The sequence below is a fragment of the Ascaphus truei genome, chromosome 3, assembly GCF_040206685.1.
Source record: "Ascaphus truei isolate aAscTru1 chromosome 3, aAscTru1.hap1, whole genome shotgun sequence".
NCBI classification, from domain to species: domain Eukaryota; kingdom Metazoa; phylum Chordata; class Amphibia; order Anura; family Ascaphidae; genus Ascaphus; species Ascaphus truei.
Window position 1 is genome coordinate 429,074,136 of NC_134485.1, and position 23,280 is coordinate 429,097,415.

A 23,280-nucleotide genomic window follows, 5' to 3' on the forward strand; every position below is an offset into this window, starting at 1 on the left:
CTGTAGACTGCAGCAGCACAGGCTTTAGAAACTGTGCCCCGCAGCCGGCACACTTGGGACCCCAGGTCTGTTTGCCACCTGGGAAGTCACACTGATTACAAACACATCGTATACACCCCTCGTCCTCCACCACGGCCACCCGATATTCTATTGGTAGCCTAAAATGGTTAAAGTCCATACCACCAGATAGACTCAAGTCCTTTTGTAGGCACGGGCACACCAGAAAGGATATTTTCCCTCCTTTAGACCGCCATGCTCCATATAAATGAGGGTGTATTTCTCTGCATTCTGTACTGTTTTTAATGGGAACAGCAGTTGCTGATGGCTGTTCACTTTGCTTGCTCCCCCTGGTGGAATGTAAAGGAGGGGCCCGCTCTATCACTGATTGGTTCTGGCACAGCACTGAGTCACTCACATTGCGGGGGCAGAGCTCTGGTTTTCCCGCCAGTCCCGGACGGATTTCTGCGACACAATTTAGTGCAGGCTTGCAGTCAGCAGCACATGTGCTCTCCTGCTTTGGCGGGAGACGCCATTTTAGGTGTGACTCCCTTGATGAGGGAGCCTCCATTTTGATCACAGTTCTGGTAATCTCACTAAGGCTCTCTGAGTATGCAAGAGGGTAGCCTTCTGGTGGGGCCCCTGGGAAATGTAAGGTCGGAGGGACATTTTCCCGGCATATTTCCTGATCCGTTACTAGCCATAGTCTACTACACTGGTCAGTGGGGTCGTACCGGTGCTCTATCCTCTTCCACCCTTGGTCTATGCCCAGGAGTCTCCCTAGGGCCTCACAAATTTCCCTCAACTTCACGGCACTACTGGGAACATCCCCTACTACTAGCACATGTCGCGGGGATACTTCTGTCCTCTTGGTTCGTTCGTGGGCCTCATGGCTTGCAGGCCCAAACATGGTGAAAAAATCTAAATTGGCCAATTTGGAAAAAATGAAAACAGGGCACCCCAGGTCTATCTCAGCAGCGCCTCCAAATGTAACGGGTATTGCCCCCCCCCCCCCCCCCCAATCGCAGATCTGATGTGGGTGCAAGGAACATACGGTGTTACCATAGGTGTGGTGCATTACCTGTTGGCTCGCAGGAGGGCTGAGCTTCCGCCACGGGGAACCTGGGGCAATTATACTAGGGGTAACCACTTACTCAATTCAGCGCCTCCACCTGCGATGGCTCCCACCAGAGGGGGAGTGGTTCCTCGCAGGACAATACAATAATCACATACACGGGAATATATATATTAACGAGTGACTTTACTAACAAGCAATATAACATATCACGCAATACCTTTATATAACCTGTGTCCCTCTCTAGAGGAGACACCTACGGCGTTGCGCAGGACGCTTCCCCAACACCAGGTGATCCCACCCAGTGTCCCGAGAATCCCACCCAATGTCCCGCACTCTTGGAGAGAACGTGGGTGACTGCGCAGTCACAGTTACACTAAGGGGCCCGTTGGTGCACTTATGACTGTATGGTACCTGCCAAGCACTCCGGTACTCGGATCAGCAACTGGCTTCGCAAAGGGTCAGACGTGTGATGAATCCGTCTGATCCTCCAACCGAACTCCTTTGTACGCAGACCGCCAGGACGGTCTCCCTCTGGAATAGTCTCTGCGGACCCCAACGTGGGTCCGAACCGCTTTACAGGAACCGCAGCGTCCGCTGAGTCCCTAACTAACACTTGGTACTAACGTGACAGGAACCCTAACCTAGGGCCTGTCCCTGTGGTACCGCAACCTAAAGTGGCTTTGGGGAAAACTCCTAGAGGCCTACCAGGGGTTAATAACCTGCCCCACTCCCCTAACTCTTCCCGGCCCTGACTGTACTCACTAAGACCTAACGAGTCCCAGCGCCTACAGCAGCAAGCTGTAGCTCACTGGATGCTGCAGCCAACGTGCTGCGCAACAAGGTGCCTGCCTGTCAGACCTCACAGCACTAACAGCCGTGACTCTGACAAGGCAGCACTCTACACTAAGGGCAGCATCCCTATCTTGGGCCTCCCTCAGCACTTACCCACTAAACTAGTGGGGAGTTGGGACCTACCTGGGGTGTGGGTACCTATATGGGGCAGGAGCTGCACTCGCTCCCCGCACCCTTCCTTCCCTCACAGCTCCCTGACTCCAACTCTTTCTTTCCCAGCTCCCACTAATGTAAGTGGCAGGGTCTCTAACCTGAGGGCTGTCCCTGGCAACACTCACCTTACTGGGGAGCTGAGCTATCTCGGGCCCTGGGGGTGCTGGCCTAGTACAGGGAGTCCCTGACTCCTGTACCCTACCTCCTTCCCTGGGCTGCTCCGGTCTCTGACTGCCTAACGTGCTGCAACTGACAAAAACCCTGTCTGCACACAACATTGTTGCAACTCTGCAGCATGAGAAGCTGCCAGCTCTATTGGTTCAATGCTGCCTGTGACAAGGGTGAAAGTGCAGTCCCCAGAGGCTGCTGGGAATTGTAGTCCTTGGCAAAGCTCTTTTCTATGGGGACCGCGTGCACGATCTTTACTGCGCATGGGCGAAGCTCGCGCCAAAACCAAGAGGGCGGTGCCCGCCGGGAGAAGTCGCCGTCCCCTTCCCCCACTGCCACAGGGGTAAGGCAGGGGCAAAGGAAAATCAGGGGAACCGGGGGTGACCCCCTTACATATGAATTGCTCCTTTAACCGCTTCAGTGCTGCAGATATCCCAAATGTTCACAGCACTTTGCGAACCATGCAAAATCTTTTCGCCAAATTTGGCACCATTGGTCCACACCCAGCTTTTGGGAGGGCAGGAGAGAGAACAATATTAGTACCCATTGGCTTTCCAGGGCCCGTCGGGTGCCATGCAACTCCCCCTCTCCTTCTCTTACACTCCTCCCCTTCTCTCAATCTCTCCCTCTTTGTTTTCTCACTCCCCATCTCTCTTTTCTCTCTCCTCTTTCACTTGCCCCACCTTTCTCTTTCTGTCCCCCCTCTCTCGGTCACCTCTCTCTCACTCTGTTCCTCTCGCTCTCTCACTCTGTTCCTCTCGCTCTCTCACTCTGCTCCTCTCTCTCTCTCTCTCTCACTCTCTCTCTCACTCTCACTCTCACTCTCACTCTCTCTCACTCTCTCTCACTCTGCTCCTCTCTCACTCTTCCCCTCTCTCACACCACTCTCTCAAACTTTGCTCCCCTCTTTCGCTCTTGCTCTCTTATTCCCTCTCTTTCTCACTCTCCCCTTTCTCTCTCTCTCTTCCCCTCTCTCTCTTCCCCTCTCTCTCACCACTCTCTCAAACGTTGCTCCCCTCTTTCTCTCTCGCTCTCTCATTCCCTCTCTCTCTCTTTCTCACTCTGCACTCTCCCCTCATCTCTTTTTCTCCCCCTTCTCACTTTCACACTCCCCCCAATATTTCATCCTCCAATCATTTACTCCCTATTTGCCCGCGCCACCCCCCCAACTCCCTCTCTTATTCCCCCACTTTCCCTTGTGTTTCTCTCCCCCCTATATTTCTTAGACTCCATCTCCCCCTCCTAGTATTTCCCCACTCCTTCCCTCCCCCTTGTATTTCTCCTATGCCCCCTCTCTAAACATTTTAGAGGGAGCTGGTTACACATTGAGGCCTAACTTCTGGCATCAGCAGGCTGGAGGGACCTAGGGGAGGGGACTCTTGTTTAGGCAAGTTAAAATGGGCTTCATTCTGGATGTTATAAGGCCAGCTTTATCAGCTCTGATCACTGCATCTTTGGATTCTGTGCAGCATTTCTATTCCTACTTCACCATAGGGCAGGGGTGGGCAGCTCCCGTCCTGAAGAGGTGTTCAGGATATCCCTGCTTCAGCACATGTGGCTCAATCAGTGACTCAGTTTCCGACTGCACCACGTGTGCTGAAGCAGGGATATCCTGAGCAACTGACCTGTTGGTTGCCCTTGAGGACTGGATTTTGCCCACCCCTGCCATAGGGTGACGATTTATCACTAATCTGTATTTTCCATCCCAATATTGCTTTGGATAAAAGCAGCAATGTATCTCTTGTGACATGTTCAGTGGTCAGAGTATGATGGTAAGGAGTACCACCACTTTAGTGGCAAACCCAGAGCACCATTACTTTAAAAAAAAATAAGTTTACAGTACAGCTTCCTTTACCAAGAAAATTGATTTATTTAATAAAAACTGCCTCCGTTTCTGTTTGTAGAATCCTTTCAACAACGAAGTCCAAATCGCTTTGCTCCAAATGTTTAACGGGTTTACAATTCCTTGAAATCGGACACATTAGAGCTACATTTGGAAGCAGCTTTATCCACTTGTACTGTATCTAAGCTAATACACCATACAGTATATCTAAATAAAAAGAGGGTAATGGTTCAAAGATTAAGTACTAAAGAAGGAGGGGGAGAGGAGGGACAAATACATTACTGCTGACAGAGAAGGAGTTTATGGGGAACCACCTGATGAAATGTCCATATCGAACCTGAAACGTTGTTCCTCCTCTGTTCTTGGCTGTCACAATAAATGAAGAATTGCATTATGAACTTGTGAATAGAGATGCACTTTGTCCTAGAGGACACCTGCATTTTGTACAATTTGAACTTCCTGTTTTCCCATAATCGTATAATTTAGCCTAATAGTAGTGGGAGGGAAAAGAAGCTCTATTAATTGTCCTTATTTTTCAGGAAATGGGTTCCCCATGACAGAGAATACTGTACCCAGAAGGACTTCCCGTTTTCAATGGAGAAGGCAACACTGGAGAAGCTCCCAACACAAAGGCAGCCTCCCATCAGTTCCTTTGGCTGTAGACATGAGGCCGGAGCCCAAAGCATTACACAGTAGGGAGAGCAAACATCGACCGAGCTCTGTGACCCTCACTCACCTTGTCCCCCGTGGTCCATCCTCTTCCCATCCTTCCTCTAAACCAAGACACTGCACAAGAGAAGGATGAATCTGTGCAGCCGCTGCCTGCTCATACTTCTGTTGTGGTTTACACTGGACACTTCTGCCTATGGACCAAACCAGAGGGCTCAGAAGAAGGGAGACATCATCCTCGGAGGGCTGTTTCCAATTCATTTCGGGGTAGAGGCTAAGGACCAGGATCTGAAATCAAGGCCAGAATCAGTTGAGTGCATAAGGTAAGAAGGTGGACGGGTGTGAGCAGAAAGATTACTTTCCTAAGCTGACACCTGAGGAAGGAACTTCAGTGGTCCTCAGCACTCGCAATTCTCCTGTAACGTCAGTTAGCCATGAACAGTTACATAGCCATATACACTAAGCAGTGGTAGGCTATAAAACACCTTCCAGGACTGGATGACACCTTACATTACAGTCCATTTAACTGAAAGTGTCTTCCGACAGAGCTTTGCTTAGTAAATATGAGCCCTACATTTACTTGTATTAGTTTTTTACGAGAAAGTGTCTTTATTCGTGGGGTCCTTAAACGAAGGACAAATTAACCCTTCCCCTGCCTTTAGGGGCCATATTTATTAAGCAGTGTTACTCCATAACACACCTTTCGTGGCGAAACAAACACCTTACAGCCCACTTACATACGGGAATGGTGGTTGGTGTCTCTGGAACGTTGAGAGTCGAGTTTCACTTCTTATTATTCCCGGGCTCCTAAAACAGGACAAATTAACCCATTCATTGTCCGGAAAAGGATGGGGGGGGCAGGGATGCATTGCAGCACATTACCGCCATCATAGTGGTTTGACATTTTGGGGTCTCATCAGCTGGTTATACTGGCTTTTTTGACAAACCGATCGGATTGGCGGAGCCGGAGTGAATCCGCTTCTAAAAGAGTCTCTTTAGAAAGGGATTGTGCCTGCGTTTTACAGGACAGCAGAGCATGCTAATCCCACCGGAAAGGGCTCTTTGCAAGCGGATTGACACACTTCGGAGTTGCCAGAATAGGCCTCCGAATCTGGGTTATGTAGGACAGCTTGAGGAAAGAATGCAGCAAAACCCCAAGAACCTATATAAATATGTAGGACCATGTTTACTAAGCTGTTTCTGCCACAAGAAACCTTCCAGTGCTGGAAGACACATTGCATCGGGACAGAGGGAGGTGGGGCCTCTGCCCTTCTGGTCCCATTCATTATATCACCCATAAAAATATACCCTTACAGTATGTCACGCCGCTGATGTATGGTATTAGGATATTTCTCTACCATGTTTTAACTTTTAGGATTATTATCTTTTACCCCGTATAGAGTACTGTGTTCAGTTCTAGAGACCATGTCTCCAGAAGGGCATCAATAAATTGGATATTGAGCAAACAAGGGCTACTGAAATGGTGCATGGTCTACACCGGGTGTGGTCAATCTCAGCCTTCAAGGGCCACCAACAGAGCAGGTTGTAAGGATATCTCGGCTTCAGCGCAGGTGGCTCAGTCATTTGATTGAGCCACCTGTGCTGAAGGATAGCCTTCATACCTGCCCTGTTGGTGGCCCCTGAGGACTGAGTTTGTCCACCCCTGGTCTACACCATAAAACTTACCAGGAAAGACTAAAGGACCGTATTGTGTACAGCTCAGAGGATAGAAGGGAGATGGGGGGGGGGGTATAATTGAAACTTTCAATTACCTCAAAGGTTTCAACAAGGTGTAGAATGAAAACAAATTTAGAGAACAAGAAGTGCTAGAATAAGATATCATGTGCTCGCCGACTCCGCATGCGCGGTCGGCACATGCTGACCGCGCATGCGTGATCGACGATTGCCGGCCGCTCATGCGTATGCCCGATCGGAGCTTCGCGCATGAGCGAGCAGCAAACGCCGATCGCGCATTTGTGGCTCAAAAAAGTCGGGACAGAGCCCTAAAAACCAGGACTATCCCTGCTAAACCGAGACATCTGGTCACCCTAGCTAAGGGGAAATATGATGAAGTACTTCTTCACCGAAAGGGTGGTGTATTTGGGGACTATCCTCCCAACAGAAGTGATAGAGTCTATAACAGTAAGAGAATTCAAAAATGGGTTTGTATAGACATAAAGCTTTATTAAAAGCAATAGGATTACTATAGGTTACTATGGGGGTATAATGCAGCAATGAAGGGTCTATGTTCTGGTGCTTTAAATACTACTAAAGTGTTCCTCATTGAAGCTGACAAAAACCAAGAGGGAGATTGTCAATCTCTTAAACGCCAAAAGGGCCGCGGCACCTCCGGCACATCGTGATAACATGACCGCCCCTCGGAGCAATCGCGTGTCTGCGGTGTCACTGGGGATTTGAAGTTCAGAGTTCTAATTTCTTAGTTATTGCAGTATCAGTTTCTAGTTGCAGATAACCGGGTAGGGTTACAATAGCAGAGGGGTGCGGCTGTAACCCTGCTCCTGGACTTACCAGCTGGAGGCGAGGACAAGTTAGATGAGGTTCTCAAGATTCGTCGAAGAGGAAGGATGAGCTTCTGGCTAAAATGCTAGACTTCCTTCCAAACAGAGACGTTCCATAGACAAGTCACCATTCCTACAACAAGCCTAGCCCATGCTGTGTTTAGTGCCCTCTAAGTGAAGTGCCCCCAGTACTTGATGGTCCCGGCAACTCAGTTCAGGTGATTTGTTGCTGTAATTTGGGTGACCATATTTGTTCCAGGGAAAAACCAGGACAAACGTTGCGCATGTGCAGTTCGCCAACTGCGCATGCGTGTATGGCGAGCCCCGACTGCGCATGCGTGCATGGCGAGCCTCAACTGCGCATGAGCTATGGCCAATTGCCGGACGCACATTCGCGATCTGTGTTTGCCGGCCATTTATGTGCATGTGCAATCGGAGGTTGCCGGCAGCACATGCATGGCCAGCAAGCACCGATCGTACATGTGCGGCTGGCAAGCAACAATCGCACATGCGGGGAAAAAACGGGACAGTGACCAAAAAAGTCAGGACACGGAATAAACGGCTAAACCGGGACGTCTGGTCATCCCAGTTGTAATTAATTTCTAATAAAAAGATCCCAGATTTACAAGGAACGTGTCCGTGTCTCTGACTGCGGCTGAGAGGGAAGCTCGGTTACACTATTTTTGATAATTTTTGTTTTCAGATATTTAGTTATTTCAGAGACTATGAACAGAACTGGGGATCTAGGCAACATCCATCTACATCTTGTAGAAAGATACAGATGTAGTAGACGTTATTGTACCCAGTGGCCGCTTTTCCCGCTGGTGCATTGTGTATGTCCCGCAGTGAAGCGCCAGCACGCGTAATAACGTCTCCTACATCTGTAGCTCGGATGGTGGTATTATCTCTGACAACCTATTATTTATTAATTTATTTCATTCCACTGTACAATACTTTATTTATATGTACTCGAAAGCTTATCCTATGACATAAATTGTTAGTCCAAATAAAAAAGGTATCACCTAATACTGAAGAACTCATTTATTCTGCACTATACACATATATAGGGATGTCTGCATCACGTCGCAGTATCTTTTAGCCCCAGATTAAGGCCGGAAACATTGTATTTCTCTACACTGAGTTTATTTACAGTTTATTTACAGGGTTAAATCATACAATAACAGGCCCACCGTCCCTTTAAGGCAAAACAAATCATACAAGAAATATCTACTCCTTCATAGGAGACTGACTAAACATGCAGCTTCCGCCCTTTCTTGCTGAGTGGCCAGCTAAGCTGGTTACTACACCAAAACATGTACCATTATATATAAACTATATACACAGTCTCTAGGCACAGCAATATAATGTTTATCTCTTATCTGTTTCTGCTGGGACTCCAGGTAATTCCCTCTAGACCCTGCAAGAGTTCAGAGAATCCCACTTCTCTGTAGTTCCAATGTTATGGACAGGACGTCCCTGCTTCAATGCAGTCTCACGTCCTTCATTCTTCTTTCTGGGATTAAGACCCAGTCAGTCCCAGCAGACTCCGCGACCACCGTCCAGCTGGACTAGGGGACTGTGCCAGCCTCTTCTTAGCTGGGGAGCTCTCTCTCTCTCCCCCTTCTCTGGGGAAAAGCAGTCTCTCTCTGGGCAAGCAATTTCCTGATTTTTAACTCCCTGTGCAATCAGGAGTCCAGCCTGCTCAATTAGTTGCAGTTAGTTGCAGCTGTAGCAAGCTTCTACAGAGGACTTTAACCTCCTGCATCATGCTGGAAAGTCCACTAGCTGCATTATTACATGACCTAGAGACAGTGATTATATATATATATATATATATATATATATATATATATACATATATATATATATGACCTATTATTTATTCTTTGTATTACTGTGTTATTTTAACACTACAATAGACAAATACTTTCATATATTTTACTTTCAGGTTATCATGACAACTTCTCACTCTCTCTCCTCTCTTCTCTGCCATGCACTCTCTCTCTCTCTCTCTCTCATTCTCTGTTCTCTTTCTCTGCCATACTGTCTCTTTCGCTCTCTGGCACTATCTCTTTCTCTCTGCCCCTCTCGTCTCTTCCTCTGCCATACTGTCTCTCTCTACCCATCTCTTCTCTTTCTCTGCCGTGCTCACTTTCTCTCCCTTCCCCTCTCTCTCGAGCACTCCCTCCTTTTTGACTGCCACTGTGAAATGGGTCAAGGAAAGGGGAACTGGCCATTAATGGAAGGAAACGCCTTCATGCATTTAATGCTTGTTCTCATGGCATTTCCTTCCCTACCAAACACAAAAATGTTTTGCCGTGTTTTCGCTTGGGCCCTGGTCTACAGGACTGAGCCATCGTTCAGAGTAATCCAATCTGCAGGTGTTGAGGAGAGCTAGGATTTAGCCAAGCGAAACACACCCATCCCTACTCCCAAGCATGCTCTTGGTATGTGCTGACAACTAAAGTCAGTCATTGAACCAAAAGTCATAAAGTGGTGGAATTGGGCTTGATTTGAAAAGAGCCCAGTCCTTGTAATGGGGAGGTCCACTAAAATGAATCATTAGCTGGGACATGTGTAATAATGTATTCAAGTTCATTTGTAAACAAAAGGGAAACAGCAATGTTCTTCACACCCCATGTTTCAGTGGTCCTGAGCTGGGAAACCCAGGCCTCAATGAGTAAAGAACCTATGAGTAAAATAATAGGTGTATACTCAGCGCTGGTGCAATGACAATAATGGAATTAAAAAAACCTTTGATAAAGAGTCCAGTAGGTAGTCCAGGAGCTGCCTTTAAAAGATATTTCTGGTATCTTCTACCCAGAGATGGAGTGAAGGCTGGAAAAAAAGATCTTTTCTGGCGCTGAGGTGTGGTAGAGATGAGTGGATTTTTGATTTCTTCTGATGAGCAATGACCTCAGGAAAAGGAGAAAGAAAAAGACAAGACATGCAGGGGACCTGCAATAGTGTATTACCTAAGGGATAACCGGATGATTACAAAGAAGGAGCAATTTATTATTAAAAAATCGTGGTTAAAAACCATGGATAACAGTTAATATACATACATTGAAATTAATAAAATAATTAATGAACTGGTGCCTAAGCACTGTCCACACTTGAATAGTTAGGAACAATGTCCAGCAGTCCTGTTCTTTGCTCCGCCTGAGCTAAAATTGGAAACCTACTCACCACAGGTAAGTAGTATATAAGCAGTGTATAAGCACTTGGTGCTGGTGGTCTTGGCCTCTGATGTCGCCGTCCGCCTTGTGATGTGTTCGCATCTGCTGCCGGGGATCTGTTTCTGTGTTCCTGTGAGCGCTGCTTCCTGGAATACACCCGATCTCCTCGGCGTGATGACGTCACCTGTATTGGTCCTCGGCTACGGTGGCTCAGCGGTACCACCAGACCTTCCTTGTGGTTTAGTGTCCCAAAGTTCAAGCAGCAAGTTAACGTGACAATATGTAGCTTGGAGAGAAAATATCCAGCAGTTAGCACTGCTCTTACTGGTGGTAGTGTGGGGACCTTCACGCTGGTAGGACTCTGCAACCGGTCCACTTAGCTGATGTTAATCCCTGCTCCAGCGCCTCGGATCATTCGCCAAGTCGTCCCCTCTCTCACCAACTCTTCTGGCCGGATATCTCTCCACTTTCGCTACCACTGCAAACGGACAGGCTCCCTGATCGTAGCTCTCTCAATTTCAGGTGTGTTTGTAAATAGCCTGTTGTATCACCGTTTGCGTATCGCGTGGCATGCCCATCAGCACCAGTCACCGGAGCACCACTTCTCAGTATATCCAGCTGGATATACTGAGAAGTGGTGCTCCGGTGACTGGTGCATACACTCTAATTTGCCCGCGTCAGGTGTCTGTCCAGTGAGGGTTGAGAGACGGGAAAAGTGGAGCCGGTGTACCTAACATAGCGAGGCTGATGGGCATGCCACGCGATACGCAAACGGTGATACAACAGGCTATTTACAAACACACCTGAAATTGAGAGAGCTACGATCAGGGAGCCTGTCCGTTTGCAGTGGTAGCGAAAGTGGAGAGATATCCGGCCAGAAGAGTTGGTGAGAGAGGGGACGACTTGGCGAATGATCCGAGGCGCTGGAGCAGGGATTAACATCAGCTAAGTGGACCGGTTGCAGAGTCCTACCAGCGTGAAGGTCCCCACACTACCACCAGTAAGAGCAGTGCTAACTGCTGGATATTTTCTCTCCAAGCTACATATTGTCACGTTAACTTGCTGCTTGAACTTTGGGACACTAAACCACAAGGAAGGTCTGGTGGTACCGCTGAGCCACCGTAGCCGAGGACCAATACAGGTGACGTCATCACGCCAAGGAGATCGGGTGTATTCCAGGAAGCAGCGCTCACAGGAACACAGAAACAGATCCCCGGCAGCAGATGCGAACACATCACAAGGCGGACGGCGACATCAGAGGCCAAGACCACCAGCACCAAGTGCTTATACACTGCTTATATACTACTTACCTGTGGTGAGTAGGTTTCCAATTTTAGCTCAGGCGGAGCAAAGAACAGTACTGCTGGACATTGTTCCTAACTATTCAAGTGTGGACAGTGCTTAGGCACCAGTTCATTAATTATTTTATTAATTTCAATGTATGTATATTAACTGTTATCCATGGTTTTTAACCACGATTTTTTAATAATAAATTGCTCCTTCTTTGTAATCATCCGGTTATCCCTTAGGTAATACACTATTGCAGGTCCCCTGCATGTCTTGTCTTTTTCTTTCTCCTTTTCCTGAGGTCATTGCTCATCAGAAGAAATCAAAAATCCACTCATCTCTACCACACCTCAGCGCCAGAAAAGATTTTTTTTTCCAGAGTAAAGAACCTAACTGAGACTTGGGGAAGAGGCTTGGATGTCCTCTAGTCCCTGTACTTTAGTTCCTCTCTCATAAGAACAAACAATAACCAATCCGGAGGTCCCAAAGAAAAGTCATTTGCACTTCATTTCCAGATAAACAGAAGCAGCCAGATCTTTTTTTGAAGCCTAGCTAGATTTGTATTTTTAAGGAAGCCAATTAGATTGGTAAAGTGTAGTTTGTGGGTCAACTGCCAGTGACTGTAGGTCATGGGTTTGAGATGTTGAAACACAGTTTCATCTTTAATAGACCAACATTCTAGATCAGGGGTGGCCAACTCCAGTCCTCAATGGCCACCAATAAGTCAGGTTTTCCCGATATCCCTACTTCAGCACATGTGGCTCAATCAGTTGTTGACTGAGCCACTGATTGAACCACCTGTGCTAAAGCAGGAATATCCTGAAACAATGAACTGCTGGTGGTCCTTGAGTACTGGAGTTGGCCACTCCTGATCTAGATGTTAATAGATGAAATTATATTGCACAAAGCTTTGGAAATCTCAATTCTCTTCTTCACGTGTTGTAGACAAGTGTTTCAAAAGCTTGGAGCTACAATTTTGTCTGTGGCTGTGGGTACATTTGAGGTACAGACATAAAATATTTAAAGATCATATAGAATTCTTATGTTGGTCCATTAAAAAGTATCACAACCAGGGCCAAACTTACACTTCTCCAGAACCAATCTGACGATTTGGACTATTTAATATACTAAACTAAAGTGTCATTTTCTATAATTTGTAGGTACAATTTCCGTGGCTTTCGCTGGTTAGAAGCTATGATCTTTGCCATAGAAGAAATAAATAACTCCACCACGCTGCTACCCAACATGACCCTGGGATACAGGATATTCGACACTTGTAACACGGTGTCCAAGGCTCTGGAGGCCACTCTCAGCTTTGTGGCCCAGAACAAGATCGATTCCTTGAACTTGGATGAGTTCTGTAATTGTTCAAAGCATATTCCCTCCACCATCGCTGTGGTGGGAGCCACGGGATCCGGGATATCGACAGCAGTGGCTAACCTACTGGGACTCTTCTATATACCTCAGGTAACCGAAACACAGTGTCTAGCACACGCTCATCAACCTAGAACTCAATCAACTTCTTACGCACTGTAACTGAGTAGAAGCCCAGCAACGTAGGGGGAAAATTCTCACACAATTATTATAGTAAACATTACAGATAATAGTAACGGTTGGAGAGATATGTTACTGGCCTCTCTGGCATGGACATCAAGAGAAATGGGGACACCACTTCCCTCAGCGGCGCTACTCAGACTAGATCAGGCACAAATGCAATATTGAGACGTATATACAACGCAATGTAAGAGAAATCCCACGTAGCCACGCTCTATAATAGAGTGTTATCCGGCCCCTCTGTAACCTCTTCCCTGAGGAACACTTTGCAAGAAGAAACCGGAAACAAATCAATGCAGGACTCACTGTTGGTGTGTGGGATCCTGGCGCGGTCGGCGTGCTCCTACCCAGGTGCTGGCAGGAACAAATGGAGAGAAGAAGGCGGTGCAGCTGCCTACGTCAGTGAAACAGACTGGGACTCCTCTGCTTTGATAAAGTGCGATCCCTCGCACGAAACATGTCAGAGCGGACGTTTTTTGCTGTTTAATGTGCCGATACATTTATAGTTTGCTGATCCAGAGGAGTCCCGGTCTGTTGCACTGACGTAGGCAGCTGCACCGCCTTCTTCTCTCCATTTCTCTCTGGCATGGAAGCTGTTAATGCAGCAATACTCATGTGTTTAGTTTTTTTTTATAAATCAGTTGTGTAGTATTAGAGAATACTGCCTTTTTTAAATTCCTCCTCTCCCCCCTCCTCACTCATTATACTCTTTTTAATGAGTTTTAATGTATTAAGCTTCCCTAAGTGCCTACAGCATTGATTAGCAAAGGCACAGCACTTCCTCTTTAGCGTCAGGCAGCCATGTTGTGAATTTCTTTCCAAGTTAAGGGAGCGCACAAAATGGACACCGGAAATATAAAGACACGTGCAACAAATAGTAGGATACATTCTCTCATTGATAACGCGGGGATTTGGAATGTTACTCACATATTCCCCATAAAACACGTCATATCCAAAACTGTGGCAAATGTTGTACGGGTTGTGCGGTCAACAGGAAACGTCCCCGGAAAACAGAGAGATGCACCCAATAGTGCAGACAGTACTGTAAATCTCTATTCTGAAAGCCAGGGTCATATGTAAGATGATTTAGCCCAGATAGTGTCAACTCGGCCCTCTTTTCCAAGCACAACAAGTCTGTTTCTTTTCTTTACTTTATTTGTGGAAAGCAGGTAAGAAACAGGTACTTGTGTATAGATGTAGGTGTTGGGATAATGTCTCTCTGTGGGTGCTTTGTAGTTAAAGGCAGGTGAAAAAGATAATCCTACCAGTACAGGAGTTTACAGCAGAGTGCTCACTCATCCAGAGGTTATGGTGGAAAAGGAAGTGTGGGGCAGTGTGGGTAAAGGGAATAGTCTTGGGACAGACTATCTTGAACAAACAGAAGGGGGGGGGCAGACTAGCCCATTCTGGTGAGGATCTCAGAGGCTGCAATAGCAGCTCACTGATGTCATGCCCAGAGGCAAGAAATGCAACATTGTTGCAAGTTACACAGGCACAGTATGTGTGTGCAAACTCCATGCAGCTGAAATAAGAACTGAGAGGCAGAAGCTGCAAAGGAGAGAGGGAGGTGAATCAGAAATGCAGTTCTTGTTCCATGACAATCTCTTTATAATCAAATAAAAAGTAACCGATAAAAATCCACACTCATAGCGTACATTCTTTGAAACATTAGTGATACAATGAAGAACTCCCGAAATAATGGACGGCTCCATTCTTGCAGTCGCCGGCGTCTCACGTAACTGCTCTGAACTTTCGATTTGGTTCCCCCGGATGATAGCAGGCAGCAGGACGTGTCTCTCTCTATTCTCTGGTCTCCAACTCTACGTTGAGTCCTAGACAAAGCGCCCTTGCGGCGTGAAATGGGAGGACACGCCTATTCCTATGTGTGCAACCAATAAAGCCTTTTTCTATCCGGGTGTAACGCTTGCGCTCACCACGAACAAGGCTGGACCCCGGTACTGAGGTGGGAGAGTATAGAACACGCGACCCACAGCAGCAGAGGCACGTCTGGAGAGTGGATAGTCAAGGTTAGCCGGGCCAGGGCTGGAGAGAGTAGAATGGTCTTGATACTTGCCGAGGTCAGAGGTAGGAGCCAGGAGAGTAGTCGGTAGCCGGGTGCCGTGGTCAAGGGGTTGGAGCCAGTAAAATAGTCGTCGTTCGTGTGCCGTGGTCAGGGATGGAGAGATACGGAAGGTCAGAGGTCAGAGGCAAAGGTCAGAGGCAAGCCGGGGTCGATATCCAGAGAAGGGTCCAAGGTCTAGCCGGGTCGGTACACAGGAGATCAAACACAGAGACCGGCAAGGCAAAACCGCAGGAACAGGGACGTGGGAACAGCAAGGCTACAATGAACTATGCTCAGCCAAAGAAGGAGTGAGCGAGCTGAGCATATATGTGTGTGAGAGTCCAATGAGACATGGGGGTGGAGCGGCCTCTGCGGAGGCAGGGATAGGCTGTGAGGTGCAGGAGACAGGTGAGCAAGCTGGGGAGCGGTGCACGCGCGTCACGTGTGCGCCGCGCGGGGCGGCCGTCCATCGCAAGCGGGGGAGGCAGAGCCAAGCTCTGTAGGGACCTTGAAAACCCTCCATGGGTGTGCGCGCTCTGTAAGGTGCGCGGGAGGCTGTGAAGCGGCAGGTAAGGAGGGAGCACGCCGCGGGGGGCGTGCTCCACGGTTCCTTACACCGGGGTTCGTCTGTGCTGATTGCAGGTTCATCTGCCGTTGCTTCGGGTATCTTCTTTCCACTTTATGGGATGTTCTAACCTATCTTCACTCACCTGGATGAGCACAGCGCCGAGGCTGTAGGTGGAGGCATCGGTCGGCACGAGGAACAGCTTAGTGTAGTGTGGAAGAAACAAGACCCCACTCATATTTTCGGGCAACAGTCTGCCAGAGACTGATGTTTTTTGCGTAGCTACTGCACGAGTTACATATAATAGTCAGACCTGATTCTGAAGAACATGGGCGCTAAATCTTTATCCTTAAAACATGTATTTTATAACCTAGGCAAGGAGGCATGAATACATCTTTTCACCGCGTCTTACAACGCTGGGCGTTACTTTGTGGTTTCAGCAATTACACAGTTACTTGTGTAACCCACTTTGCCCCCTCCCCTCCAATCGCAGATAGGGACCATGTGTGGGAATACACCTGTGTTACCGTGTGTGGTGCGTTACCTGATAGGCTCACAGAAGGCCTGAACCTCCGCCGCTGTGAGCCTGGGGTTACCTGAGTCTTTGGATACAGTGCCTCCACCTATAAGGGATCCCAACAGGATGGGATGGTCCTCTTACAGGAACAATAATAATAGTAATGCACACACACAGTATATGCTAGCAACCTTTACTATAAGCGATAATCTCGGTACTCTGTACCACACAGTAATATACATATAACCATACATATAGCAGTTCACCCCGCCGCATACCAACATGGGTGTCCCCAAAGTACCTTGGGTGCTGGGCATCAATTCCCTGATGTCCCTTTCCCTTATGTCCGGGCCCACCCAAAGTGTTGGAGATAGCGTTTTCCCCGTGGAGTGTTAGTGCACTGCAATAGGTACCTGCCCGGGGCTCCTACACCCGGGTGGAGCAGAATAACAGAAGGGGATCTGTCACATCCGACGTATCGTCCGCCTACGTGTGGGGTGAATTCCGGCGTGGATAATATCACCCTACCGTCTATACCATGGGACTGGTCCGTTCGCAGGCCGCAGTCACCGCGTGGCGTGATCCTCCGCGAAGATAGTCTCTACCCAGAGGATTGTCTGATCCCAGACCCAATGATCAGAGCTGCGCAGGAGATGAGCTGTTCTCTTATCTCAGCAAATAGCTAAAGTGGCAGGATGCCTATCTAGGGCCTGTCCCTGAAGCAACCACAAGCTGGGGGTAATGGTGGAACTATCTGGGGCCTATGGGGGTAAGCTGGCCTAGTACAGGGGCTACTGCTCCCTGCACCTACAACCTCCCCTAACCTGCTCTCAGCTCCAACTGAACTAACGTGGGCTCAGCACATGAAAAGTATCTATTCCCTGCTGCAGGTAATCCTCACACACCCATTGACTGGCATTGGTCAGGTGACTAACAGCCCTTGGGCTGCTGGGAAATGTAGTCCCCCATGCAGAACCTATGTGTAATGGCTGCCGCTCTCTCTGCCACTCATGCGCAAAGCCCTGACTTGGCTGCCTGCCTTCTGCGCATGCGTGCGCACTTGAAGATGGTGGCCCTGCTAACTGGATGTGCCGCGGAACCTCCAGAGCGTTCCCTGCTATGGCCCCCACCTTTGCAGCCAGCCAGCGGGTCCGTCGTTGACTACGGCGGCACCCGCAATGAAGGCAAGGAGGTTAGAGGGGGGGGGGGGGGGAATGGGAGACCAAGGGACCGGGGCTACACTTGTTATACAAATTGACATAAATTCTGGCACTCTAAGCAAAAGAAAAAAGATATGACCAGAAAGCAGGCTTATCCCCTCCCAAGTCAAATTCCAGAGGGAGCAGGATCAACCCAAAAATAAAAGAGAAAATATAGTGCACACTGTTGTGACAAGTTGGTTGGTCAATGGGATCTTGGCTCTTATGGGTGTTCTACTTACAGTGTGTACGTGTAAATAAGTGTTCCTTCTTGGGATGATATATGGAGATTCACCCCAGGGTAAAGGAGTAGAAACAAATATAGTATAGATCAAAATATCACATTTATGGCAAAAAGCATGTACTTAATGTACTCACATTCTGTACATGAAATTGTGGCATATAAGATACATGAGGAACCCGGAATGGTATTGCCAACCCCATGAGATCAGCTAACTGATCCCTGTGCTCCACCACATACTACAGCGCTGTGGCATCCATTGTGGGGGTCACCCCCTCCCATCCCTCATGGAACAGGTTGAGCGGTTCACGGACCCAGGACCGTAAAGAAACTCAAGAGATGAAAAGCTGGTAGATTCCTGCGGCACCTCCTTGTAGGCAAACAGTAGGTGCTGCAGGTGTTCTTCCCAGTGTCCCCATTCAGCCTCTACAAATGCTCACAGCATTTGTGTCGGGGTGTCATTGAACCGCTCACACGTTAGTTTAGGATGGGATGGGGCTGTGTGGAAAGGTTCAACTCCACCCATAGCCCAGAGACACTGGGGCAGTTCAGACATGAACTGGGCTCCCTGATCAGTTAGGATCTCACTGGGAAAACCTAGTGATAAGTGCCTCCGATAACTACCAGGCTTCTATTGAGGAGAGAGCCACCACCTCAAGGTACCTTGTGGCAAAGTCCACCACTGGTAAGATGTAATTTTTCCCCGACCGTCTTGAGATCATAAGGGGCCCAACTATATCAACCACTACCTGCTGGAAAGGTTCCCCGATCACCAGTAGCAGTCGCATGGGGGCCTTTGTCTGATCACCATGTCCCTACTCGCTGGTAGGTATCGCAGGTGTGACAGAACGTCAATGCCTCATGTAATACCCCCGGACAGTAGAAATGTAGCATCAGCCTGGCTCTCTAGCGGCTGACCCCCTGATGACCAGCTAAAGGGATCTGGTGGGCAAGTGTAAAAGCTGGGCCTGGTATGACTTAGGGACGTTCAGATGTCTTAAGCGTGTCCAATAGTCAGTCTGGAGCTTCAGGGGTCTGTTCCCTGTACAAGAGATCGTTGCTCCATAGGAGCCAATAGGGTCTGGTTTCTGAGGCAAGCCCAGCAGTGCACTGCCTCATGCCCTCTAAACTCGGATTCGATTACAAGGCTTCCCTCATTTGCTTTTCTTCTAAGCTGGGGGGACAAGTACTTTACCCAATCCTCCTCCAGGAGTTCGTAAAGGAAGCACTGGGTCACGAACGCCCGCAGATACCCACCTATGTCATCCTTGTTCTAGTTGAACTTGACAAAACTACTGCACGTTAGGTGAGGAGGAAGACTGGATCGGGAACTGCGGCTACTGGTCATCGATCGTGTGGGAGCCAGGCTAGCTGCCTGTGCTGTCATGAGCTCAATAGTTGCCAACTGCAGCTTTGGCATGATATCCAACCGAAGGGCAACCAATAGCCCTGTGAGTTGGTTGACAAGTGGAGGTTCTGCTACCGGGGGACTTGGCATGTGCTCCGAGCTGGAATTTTGGGACTCCATATTGGGATCCGGTGACAGGACCTCGGCTGACTCCGAAACTTGTTCCCCTGTGGCTGCCTACAACCTGGTCTCATACTAGATGGTGTCCTCGACCATTGCGGCTTTCTTGCACCACTCCATCCGCAGCCCGCACTCCTCACAATGAAGGATCCCGTTTTCCTTGGTCAAGGTCTGAAACTTGGACGCCATCCTCTTAGTCGGTCCTTGGGTCGACTAAGCTAACTATTTGAGGGGTGCTAAGGTAAGCCTTCTGCCATGCACACAGCGCCCGGAACGCCTCATTCTCTGGCCTCAAAATTGAGGCTGACTCAGTGCTGAAATGCCCGCAAGTAGTTCAGCTATGAGTCCAGCAATCCCACCACTGGTCAGCCCGTAGGGTTAGAGTGGGAAATTCGAACCGGCCAATGGGAATCGGGACGACGGAGCAATGGTTCCCAGTGCACAAGTCAGCCATTTTAGTCATGATAAAATGGTCTTTTTAGCCTATAACCGAGGCTTTCATCTCGATAGGTAGGGGGTTAACCTTTAATGTGCTGGCCAGGAGGTCCCTACCGTAACAGGTACCACTACAGTACCTTTTATTCACAGCTTCCCTGTCTTTTTAGAGACTTATTTAATATTCTGTTCTTACAGCCTAAATGTCCCAATGTCTAACACACTCCGAATTTCGTGTAACCAGACCCTTTGCCACCACTTTTTTGTTTAAGTCACTTTTATCGTTGTTTAGGAATTGTTTTTTTTTTTTTAATGATGTCATGGGTATACGCCAGGTTTTGCGGTATGACACATAGCATTGCATATTACAGAGAAGCATTTTCCAAACAGTAGTAGGAGTCCTAAGGATGAGCAAATTCCCAGGTTTAAAATTTGAACTTCAACGTTCGCTCGCATGTTCGAGTCGAACTTCGGAATTAACTTTATGCCCCAAATTTTTTTTTTTCACTTTTTTTGCTTTCTTTCTAATAAATTGACCATACTGAAAATGCAATATTTTGTGAAAAAAAAGTAGGTCGAATTAAAAAATATGGTTGTTTTTCTTTAAATAATTTATTTATAAATTCAATACCAAGCGTATTTTAGAAATACCAAAACACAGTTTGTTGAAGTGAATATGAGTGTTAAGTTGCAATAAGTAACTAGAGTTTAGATGGTGACAGAAACTCCTTCTCCATTTATGTCTGTAGCACTCACCCTTGTATTGACCTTGTATGTCTTGCTTACTCAATGGGAATGATATTTAATGACATGTTCTAGTATATGCTAAGCACTGAGTTAGGAAAAGCTCAGTGGTAATCTCTGTCTTTAAAGCTTTGCCTTCGTTGGGCAAGTAACTTTATCTCCCTGTGTCTCAGCCATCAAAATCAAATTGTAAGTTCATCAGGGCAGGGACTCATTGTGTCTGCAAAATTCTGTGTACAGCGCTGTGTACATTGTAAGTGCTATAAAGAAAAAAATTGTTTTATGGAATTTAATAAAAAAGCTAAGAGGAGGAACCCGTCAAACACTTAGCTCACAATCAGACCCATCTTAAAACACACCTGCTTAGGAAGCATATGAGTAGCTCCGTGGCTGATACTTTACACCTCGTACATAAAGCTCGGCCCCCTGCAGACGCACTTACCTGAACGCCCTACTACTGTCTCTGTACGTTCCTCCTACATACCAATTAGATTGTAAGCTCTTCGGAGCAGGGACTCCTTTTCCTAAATGTTACTTTTATGTCTGAAGCACCACATACATCCAATCCAAGCACTTGCATGAATGGGAAAGTCATGGATAGTACCAAGATGGAGACAAAAATCCACAGCACCTCTTGTATGAAAACATATAAAACATACATTACAAAAAGCTAATTTGTTATTTCCTCCTATGCTGTACAGGTCAGTTATGCCTCGTCCAGCCGCCTTCTGAGCAACAAGAACCAGTTTAAGTCTTTTATGCGCACCATGCCCAATGACGAACAACAAGCCACTGCCATGGCTGACATCATTGAGTACTTCCGCTGGAACTGGGTGGGGACCATTGCGGCAGACGATGACTATGGGCGTCCGGGAATTGAGAAGTTTCGTGAGGAGGCAGAAGAGCGGGGCATCTGCATAGACTTCAGCGAACTCATCTCCCAGTACTCGGATGAAGATGATATCCAAACTGCAGTTCACAACATTCAGAATTCCACCGCCAAGGTCATTGTTGTCTTCTCCAGTGGGCCTGACCTTGAGCCACTGATAAAGGAGATCGTGCGGCGTAACATCACAGGCCGCATTTGGCTCGCGAGTGAGGCGTGGGCCAGTTCTTCCTTGATTGCCATTCCTGAGTTCTTTCATGTCATCGGAGGCACCATTGGGTTTGCCCTGAGGGCTGGGCACATTCCTGGCTTCCGTGAGTTCCTTCACAAGGTGCATCCCAAGAGGTCCCCCAGTAATGGCTTTGTGAAGGAATTCTGGGAAGAGACCTTCAACTGTTACCTACCTGAGGGATCCCAGAACCCTGCACCTTCAGTTCCTTTCCTGAGTAACCATATGGATAACAACAGAGTTGGCAATAATACGTCTGCTTTCCGACTGCTGTGTACTGGTCAGGAAAACCTCACCAGCGTGGAGACCCCATATCTGGATTTTACTCATCTGCGGATATCCTACAACGTGTATCTAGCGGTCTACTCCATTGCTCACGCCCTGCAGGACATATACAACTGTGCACCTGGGAATGGGCTCTTCACCAATGGCTCGTGTGCCGACATAATGAAAGTGGAAGCCTGGCAGGTAGGTGCTGATCCAGACTTTACAAATTCATTGTTTTCCCCAATCCCTGTGTCAGAAATAAAGCTGAAGCCACATTTCGTATATATTTTTTTGGACCTTTCCCCAGTGAAAATGGACAATTGATCCATATCAACCGAGAGAAAGATCACTCAAACTAACAATAACACAATGACAGCTGCCTACTCCCATTGCTGATTCCTAATGCCATTTAATTCACTCCAGAAGTCCATAGAAAAGAAACTAAAGTAACAACGGACTCATTTGTTATACCTCTAGGACAGGGGGGATCAGGGTGGGCACAGCATCAGTATTTCTTAAATAATTTACCAGGAACAACTGCCCCCCCCCCCCCTCGATCCATAAGAAAACTAGCCATTTAATTTGACGGTAGTGTTAAAGAAAGAAAAAATCAAGATGGCACGAAAAAAAAAAAGAAGGGGGGGGGGGGGAGCCAGGGGGTCCCCAGAGTTGAGAATAGCGCTGCTCAATGCTAGAACCCGAGTGGTTCTGATAATGAATGAAAGAATTATGAAGTAGGAGGGATTGTTGTTCTACCTAGGGATAGAACAAAATGGCTACTACTAAGTTAATTAGAGCACACAGGCTATTTTTAACATGGATTTATGATTGTAATCCAGTACCGCTCATGTCTCATTTTCTTTTACTAATCGGCATTTTCTTTACCCAGATACAGTATGTGCTCAAGCTTTAACTGTACTGTACCAGTGTACGCTTTCGCTGCCTGTAGTAATGGGGTAACAAGCAATCTGCACTCGTTCTAAATGACCACTAGATTGTATGGTTTTTGGGGCAGGGACTCATATTTTCATTCATGCTTAATTCTCTTATCCAGAAATGCTGATACTATTACAAACCAGTATATGTACTTGAATACACTATCTGTTTGTATGCTTGAATTCTATGGAGTGTATAGTATGGTTCTATGTTTATACATTAAAACTGCAGTACTGTTGAGACTACACTATTGTATATAGGTGATTATGATGGGGATACTTCCTACCTACTACTATGTTATAATAGGGATGCAATACAGTAATCTACCTTACATAGCTCGGGTTAATAAGGCGTCACTGTTCCATCGGGATG

At 47.5% G+C, this 23,280-nt stretch overlaps 1 protein-coding gene across 1 annotated transcript in view; it reads left to right on the plus strand.

The window, feature by feature from the left end:
* Nucleotides 1-23,280, plus strand: part of CASR (calcium sensing receptor) — a 202,767-nt gene that overhangs the window by 140,349 nt on the left and 39,138 nt on the right. The window contains exons 2-4 of the mRNA XM_075592879.1: nucleotides 4,631-5,083; nucleotides 12,906-13,212; nucleotides 21,292-22,173. Of these exons, the coding sequence (XP_075448994.1) occupies nucleotides 4,893-5,083; nucleotides 12,906-13,212; nucleotides 21,292-22,173 (1,380 nt within the window). The 5' untranslated portion in view covers nucleotides 4,631-4,892. The remainder of the gene's footprint in view (nucleotides 1-4,630; nucleotides 5,084-12,905; nucleotides 13,213-21,291; nucleotides 22,174-23,280) is intronic.